Here is a 7,901-nt window from a genome sequence, read left to right as displayed (position 1 = left end):
AACACTGTGAAAGAGTAAGATTTAAGTGAAAATGAAGGGTCTGATGTGGTTTGTAGACTCTTGGGAATAAAAAGAGCCTAAAGAAGAAAATTATATGTGCCCTTCATCTTAGAGTGGATGCCCCTCTGTGTTGATACAGTGTCCACTTTCACATCAGTGCAGCACTAAGCAGAATGTAGATGATTCTGGAGACAAATGATAGTCAGAAAATTACTAAAATCTTGGTCCAGATTTATTAATAAATAAGATTTATTTAAAATGCTAGACCACAATTACCCTACCACATGGGGACTGAGTTCATCACACTGTCGCCGGACTCAGAGGGCTGAATTTTGACTTTCTTGTAAACAGGAACAAAAGGCTGATTTGTGGAAGGACAAGGAAAATAAACATTTGTGCAGTCCTTAAAGACATTTCACAGAGTTGATACAGCTACAAACCAGCTTCAGAGGCTCTAACATATACCATATGTTGGCAGGGCGTGACACAGATATCTTCAAATAACTTTGCATTAAGCTTTTTCTGTAAGAAAACCTTGGTTTTCTTAATAATTTTTTAAAAGTAATTTCTGTGAGCTGTTTTACCTTGCTCTGTACTTACTCAGCACTAAACCCACCCCAGTTCCTCATGCTGTCACCTGTGATGCCTGCTCAGAACAGCTGCCTGGCAGTGCCCTCCCTGCCTTTTATCATGGGCCTGTCCTCTTTCCTCTGCAGCACCTGTGACAGAGACAAAAGCTGCTCAATAGCAAGATGAGGTGATTTTCTTGCAGAGTTCTCATGATAAGCACAAGCAACAAGTCTTCTCCAGAATAAATTCTTGAGAAGCAACGTGCACAATCAAAACATCTTCTCTACAAGCAAGAGATGTAAGTGCATAAAAGAAAGGTTGCTATATGAAATCCATCTATTTAAAATACTGTTTATTTGTGATTTAACATTAATTAGCATTACATCTATGAGCAATTTCAGATAACATTTATATATTTTCCACAGGACACAAGAGTTGGCTGGCTCATTCTTTATGCCAAAGCAAGTAAATAGAGGCATTAGCAAAAGGTGCAAATAGTTCACGGTTGCATTTTAAAAAATATTTATGCACATTGCATTCATTTAGATATATTTTTAAAAAAGTTATGAAAAGCGTAGTTCACAGGTTACTGTTTCTACATATGTTGTAATACAACACAAATAATGTAGAACATAAAAAACAAAGTAAGCAACTGAAAGTTTCCACTATGATTAAAAACACTGATTCCAGTACTTAGTGACAGCTAGAAAATTGTTTCCAGGATCCATTCCAACATTGCATTATCACACTTACACGGTCAAAGCTAACCAGCCCCTGAACATGCTATAATCAACATTTTTGCATGCCAAACCACTCTCCAGCCATATTTAACAATTATATATTGTATAATATTTCAACCGGTAATTTGGGAATCACATGGATCTTAAAAGATGTACTTCCTATTGTGATGATTGATTTACAGACATTTGACACAGTGAAGAAACCCCTATGTTAATTTCTATGTTTAGTTTGTATTTACAATACAGTAAAAGTACTAAAATGACAACACAAGTAAAAATGAGTAAGTGGCAGTACCACCCTTACCCATGGCACTAGGCTCTGATTTGCTCTGGGTTCATCCAAAGGACAACACAGATTCACGAGACCCTTTTACAATTTGAATGAAACTGAAGAAAAAACCCAAAGTGTTGCACTCTGTATGAATCCATACAAATTATTTAAAACATCTAATATGGAAATGTCACTCTGCTGATTTAATAAAAATATCCTGCAATCCATATCATATATTTAAAAAAAATAATCACCGAACTTTTACTTTCTTTGTCTCCTCCTATTTCCCTACTATTTCACTTTCCCTTTTAACATTTTTGTTTCCTTCATTTGGTTATGTTAAGAGATTATTTTTCTTCATTCATTAGCAATACCAAGAAAGAGAAAAAGAACAACCCACAAATAATTTTTAAACATGAATCCAGTTCAATTTTATATGCTTTTATCCTTTGATTTTGAACTCCCTGGATTCCTGAACTATATTAAGTATACTCTAAACCAAGCATTCTTAAATACACTCTAACTATTAAATGCTTGGTTCACATGCTTATAATACCTTTATACTGAATGGTATACAAACATTTGAACATATAAAATCTTCTTTTTGTTTTGCCAGTTAAACTAAATTATCAATGTTAAGTGTATAAAATCCCCCTTCTTGAAAAATAAGGGTTTCCCCCACCCCAACTGATAGAATAAAAAAGAAGTCTTCAAAAATTATATTTCACTAAAATGAAATATTTGGCAAAAAAGTTATTGAATAATGGAATTCTTTAGACATTTTGTATAATTCCAAATAAACTTTCTCTTACACAGTTTTTCCCCTAGTATTATGTGCCAGTGTATAATATTTTTATATGAGCTAATCTTAAAAAAGATGTAAAGGTGTGCTGTTAATACGTACCCAGTCAAACAGGGGTACAGAAACATAAAATATATGGTCAAAAACCACAATACAAAAATGTATGATCTTGTTTCCAAATGAGACAGCAGTTTTAAAAAGTCATATGATCACTCAACAGTAACTTTAATAAAGACTTTAACTGTACTGAAAATTTTCAGGTCTGCAAAATACTCCAAGCAGAACTTGCTGCTGCATACTGTGATGGTATTTGACCTTGCTATGATGGTAATTGAGCACCTGCCAGTGTAGTTCTACATGAAACTAATCAATGTTTCCAACCCTCATAGCAATTTTGGACACAGCTAAGTGAGAGATGAATTAATTTGCAATTAACATGAAAGGTTTTTTTTGTTTGTTTGCCTCTTTGTTTGGTTTCTTTAAAGCAAAACCTCTTCCAGTTTCTACTTGTTTAGGTTAAAAGTCCAGTTACTGCACACCCCTAACACTACGCCGTTAATGGTCAACTGAAACGTTTAAAATGTGCAATGTCTCCTCACAACAGAACTGCACTTATGCTTCTACCTTCTCCTTCTTTTTACTCTTTTTCAGGAAGGATGGGGTGCGGAATTTCTTCTTTTTCTTTGAAGGGGATTTGGAAGGTGACCCTTCAGGGGACAGGGCCTCTTCTATCTTTTCAGAGCCTTTAATGGTAATCTCTACGCTCTCCACAGTACTCATGGTTAACTGACTGACCCTCCTGGTAAGATCTTCTTCCGTGTCATGTGCATCTTCCTTCCCGTTCACCACCACAACTGGCATCTCCACAGATATTAGGTTGGCATTCTGGGTGTAGAAATCCTCATGATTTTCTGAAAGAGCAAGTGATTTCACAATTATTTATGTACACTTTTTTGCAAAAAACCCAGTATTGAGACAAAGCCTGTGAGTCTGGACTGTGATCCAAAGAATGAAACCCAAAGTGCTTAGGTGTGGTTTTCTCCCCTTTATCCACAATCTTAGTTGCTGTAAGCAGACAACACAGTCAAAATGTCATTAAAGGAAAATGGGCTGAAAAATCTGACCTTATCTCTGCCAGGTGCATGCACAGCTCAGGCTCTATAGAGTATGTACAAATATAGTCTACACAGCATACACAGCCTCAAGCACAGTCAGAATTATATTTTACTGCAAGAGACTGATTTATGAAAACACAGCCATTCCATACAGAAGGCATTGGAGAACTTGCCTTTTAAAATGCCTACTTAGACTTCTGGAAAAGTCTGAGGCAAAAGAACTATTCTTAACATTTTCAGTAAAATGAAGTATGATATCTATTTGTTCCACCTGGCTGATATCTAAGTTTCAGCATGCCCTGAGTTGTTTTCTGTTTGTGAGAATTATGTATTAGAAAAAATTGGGAAAAATGGTTTTCTGGACAGAGTACCACCCAAACTTTGCAAAAGAGGGCTCTTTTTGACTCTGTTGACTTCATGCAAGTGTGAAAGTGCAGCAGAAGAATTGAGGGCTTGGGTTATTGGAGCCCTTGGCACCGTACAGAAATTGCATGGAATACCTTCTAATCTTTCTGGGACATTTTGCGGGGATTGAGTTTGTGACTGAATTTGTGACACAGATGAACCGTCATCTGAGAATAATTCCTGTTCAGCATCTGCAGGACAAGATGTAAGTTAGTAGCCAAGCAAAAGTGAAAATCAAGCAAGAGTGTCAGTGCTGGTGCTACAAGATTTACAGATCTGCTACAGCTTTGTGTTGCTCATGCTGACAACAGCACGAAGTTACAATACACAGTTGAAACTCTAAAGAATTATGGATTTATCTGCTAAAAATTGGTATATATTAGTTCTTTATTAGAAAGCATCAAAAAAGGTGGCAGGGCTGCATTCCAAGTAGCATGCCCCACAGTTTTATCTCATCACAGTGTGCTGGTACAGTAAGCTATTACACTGTGTCCTGAGTGTGACATACAGCAAAGTTGTCTTATATAGCCAAGTTGTTTTATTACACAGTATTAGCAAAGAAGAATTCACACCAAGTGTTACTGTTAAAAATTAAAATTAACCCTGAATTAGTAATTGTCTATGGAATAGTAGTATTGGAAGAAGATGTGAAAAGTGAAAGTAAATGAGATTTGTACATTGAGAGAACAGAAGTAAAATTAGAGAAGCCAGAGCCAAACATCTCAGTAAACTTTTGCTCAGTTAGGCACAGATCTGAGCTACTTGATCTAACTTTAGTGTCAGCTCTGAGGAGGAATTGGATTAAGATTACCTTTGTGGACTCTTCCACCTTATGTTATTCTACAATTTTGACACAAAAATTCATCACGGTTATTTGTGTTTTTGTCAACCCCACTTCTCTGCAAACCCTTCATTGCTTTAATTTCAGCACTAAAGTAAAAGAACAAACCACATTTAACAAAAGAATTCTAACACTTCAAGGAATGATTAGTTCTAAGCTTGTTGCCAGCAGTATACACTAATAATTAACATGTACACAATTTTTACGGTTGATATTTTCAAGCTTATTATTAAAATGTAAACCCCAGCAATTCAAACCACACCGCTGACCTTCCAATCCCTGCTGCCTGCGCTCAATGGTTTTCTTGTACTCTTCCAGTTCCTTTTCAGTGAGGTGGCTGAATGGGTTGGGTGGTGCCGGTGGCGCGTGCTCATCATCAAACTGCATTGGCTGGGAAAGAGAAAGCCACAGAATTTAACAGTTAAAAAATAAGAAGCAACAAGCAAAATGTGCAGGCCTTCTTTTTTTTTTTTTTTTTTTCATCAAAGTTTGGTGACAAAATTTTGGCCAGGAATACAGAATTAAAACACAGATGTACTAACTGTTGGATAGCTGGAAACTCTTAGAAGTATACAGCACTCCAATTCCAATTCACCCCAATATGTTGGATAACCTTATTAAGAATAACTGCAGTGTTTGGAAGTATATTTTATTCAAGAAAAGATTAATATAGGCAGGTAAGAAATTGGAAACCCTCTCTCCCAATAAGAAGCCTGTTTCTAATGAAAGCTGTCTTCCACATGGTCAGATCCCACCTTTTAAACTCAGCTATTTCTGGGACTCAATTGTTATCTTAAGCATCACTTCCACAGACTAATGAAGGCTATTTTTGGTCCCATGCATGCTGAAGTTCTTCCTCTCTCACTTAAATGATCTTAGACAAAGATCCTACTTCATTAATATAAATGGTGGCAAACTTGACATGCACATCTCAACTTGAAACTAACTTTTTAAACCTTTAAACTGAAACATTAATAAGATGTATCACACCTCTAAAACTGGCATAAAAATAATCAGCTCTAACAAAACATTTAGAATGAAAATGGCCCAAAATAACATTTGAAAGTCAGGCAGCCAAATTAACCTGAACAGTTGTAAATTAGTTAATTATGTTGTACTCACTGAACTTGGCTTTTTATCCACAACAATCCCTGCGAGCAGCTGAGACTGAGGTCCTGCTGTCTTTAGGTCATATCGGTTTTGTTCCCTTATCTATAGAGAGAAAATAAACCAGGTTAGAAAGAGATATTTCTCTTTAACAAATTCTATGCCCATCAGCTTTGCAAACTCACTAACACAGGCAGCAGTGAATGGCTGGAGAATCAAGCTGTGTGCTACTGCACCTAAAAATTAAGAACTCTTCTTCCACCTCTGAATACACAGCATATGTTGTTTGGCTCTTTCAGTACTCACAAATATTTACCCCAGTCCCAGCTCTTGCAATTCATTTAAGCCAGCACCCAACACTTTGAAATAAGCTCCCAGGAATGGCCCCTGAACCTGTCCTCTCCACCTCATAAAGGACACATGATGTTCAGCTATTGGAGAAAACTTTGTGGTCACAAGTGTTGGCAAAGTTTTCCTTCTGTGAATAGTTAATTGTTTTCCCTAAACAGCCCTAGCTTCTAATTGTCAGAGCTTAAGAAATTGACAGATCAGATATAAATACCAATACAAATCATATAAAAAAATCCTACAGGAGAGAATTAGGAATAAACGCTTGATGAGCCAGTGACATGCATGAATTTTAAAATCATTGTCTGGGACATGTACTATTAATCTCTGGATGATTAGAGGGTCCCTTTCCAGTTCTAAGGAAGGGAGTTGTTCCTTCTAAATCCACTTCAGTCCCCAAGGACACTGATATAGTGCTTTCCAAGAATGAAAAAAATATGCAATCAAATGAAAAGTGTCCTGAATATCTCTTAATATAGTTATCCTGAGGGTGGAGTATTTGGTCAGTCTGATAATCAGTGTCTTTCATGCTGGAAGGGAAAAGCAGAGAGATATTTCTGTTTACAGCGAGGTCCAACAATGATCTCTCGTTTTCTCTTTTTTACTGCCATTAGAAATTCCAGCTTAACAAGCACTAGGAAAATTAAAACGGAACAGAGCAAGATTGGAGTCTGAGACTGAATCATGATGCAGATGACACACAGCAATTCTGTTGGTGTTGACACCTAATTATCTACTAAATAAAATGCTAAATAACAGGGACTACCATTCCCAATCTATAATTTCCATAGTTAACACTCATCCTTCATCAGATTATTGCACTCAAAATTTAAATATATAAATATTGTATATATATCTACAGATTTTATGTATATCACATATTTAAATATGTTTTTGGTGCCAAAAATCACATACAGTATAATAACCGTCTTAATAAAATCAAAACATTTGAAAATGTTATTTTACTGCTCTGCTGATTCATTACTTGAACATATAATTGTATTTGGAAATGTTACATTTTTCAGTTCATTACACTTCTTTTTACCTTATTTCTCTTTTCCAACACTTCACTTGGGTTTGTGTTTAGAGGAACAAATTGGTTTGGATCTTCAATTTTGATTGGTGTTCCTCCACTAGTCTTGGAGGAGTCATCAGCTTTCATCCACTTCAAGAGGGGAAAAAAAAAAAAAAGATAGAAGCTAAAATACCCAGTATGAGGGAAAGGAATAATTCTCTGTGTTATCTTACTGTTAAAAAAGAGATATCAAGAAAGAATTTTCTGATTTTATTCTCAATTCCACATGACACCTAAAAAATCATCCCAGCTCCTTTACAGGTTTGTGTGCTTGCCCAAGAGGATTTAAGTTGCCTTGAACATGACTACTTTTTGTAAATACTGACATACATTCCTGAAAAATGCAGTGTTACCTGTGCACTAATGATGCTGTATTTAAAAAGGACCACAACTTCTAGTAACTGGCACGTCAATCCAGAGCCCTTGTTCATGCAACCAACCTCCACCTCTGCTGATTACACATTGACTACGGTTTTTTTCCCTTCTCAAGCAGGGTTCTGAGGGTGTTTTTCCCAAACTCAAGCTTAGAAACCTGCCAGCCTGCCAGCAGGAGGAGCTGGTGCTTTTACAGTTGTACTGGGAGTAGCTGAAGAGCAATAACACGCTCTGTAGTCCCACGAGGGCCAC

General features: G+C 36.4%; 1 protein-coding gene across 8 annotated transcripts in view; it reads right to left on the bottom strand.

The window, feature by feature from the left end:
• Nucleotides 1–905: 905 nt before the first annotated feature.
• The window catches only part of ADD3 (adducin 3), a 92,367-nt gene continuing 85,371 nt past the window's right edge, over nt 906–7,901 (bottom strand). For 7 of the 8 annotated variants that reach the window (XM_014250281.2, XM_014250282.2, XM_005520722.3 and 4 more), the window contains 5 exons: nt 7,245–7,364; nt 5,867–5,956; nt 5,014–5,134; nt 3,999–4,094; nt 906–3,294 (listed from right to left, as the gene is read on the bottom strand). In XM_014250281.2, the coding sequence (XP_014105756.1) occupies nt 2,996–3,294; nt 3,999–4,094; nt 5,014–5,134; nt 5,867–5,956; nt 7,245–7,364 (726 nt within the window). In that variant the 3' untranslated portion in view covers nt 906–2,995. The remainder of the gene's footprint in view (nt 3,295–3,998; nt 4,095–5,013; nt 5,135–5,866; nt 5,957–7,244; nt 7,365–7,901) is intronic. The other variant, XM_088059444.1, reaches the window with a different exon arrangement.

The sequence above is a fragment of the Pseudopodoces humilis genome, chromosome 9 (genome assembly GCF_049639895.1).
Source record: "Pseudopodoces humilis isolate 2021_Gansu_Grassland_sample_001 chromosome 9, ASM4963989v1, whole genome shotgun sequence".
NCBI lineage: Eukaryota > Metazoa > Chordata > Aves > Passeriformes > Paridae > Pseudopodoces > Pseudopodoces humilis.
The sequence above is the reverse complement of the archived record's forward strand: the minus strand, read 5'-3'. Positions and strand labels throughout refer to the sequence as shown.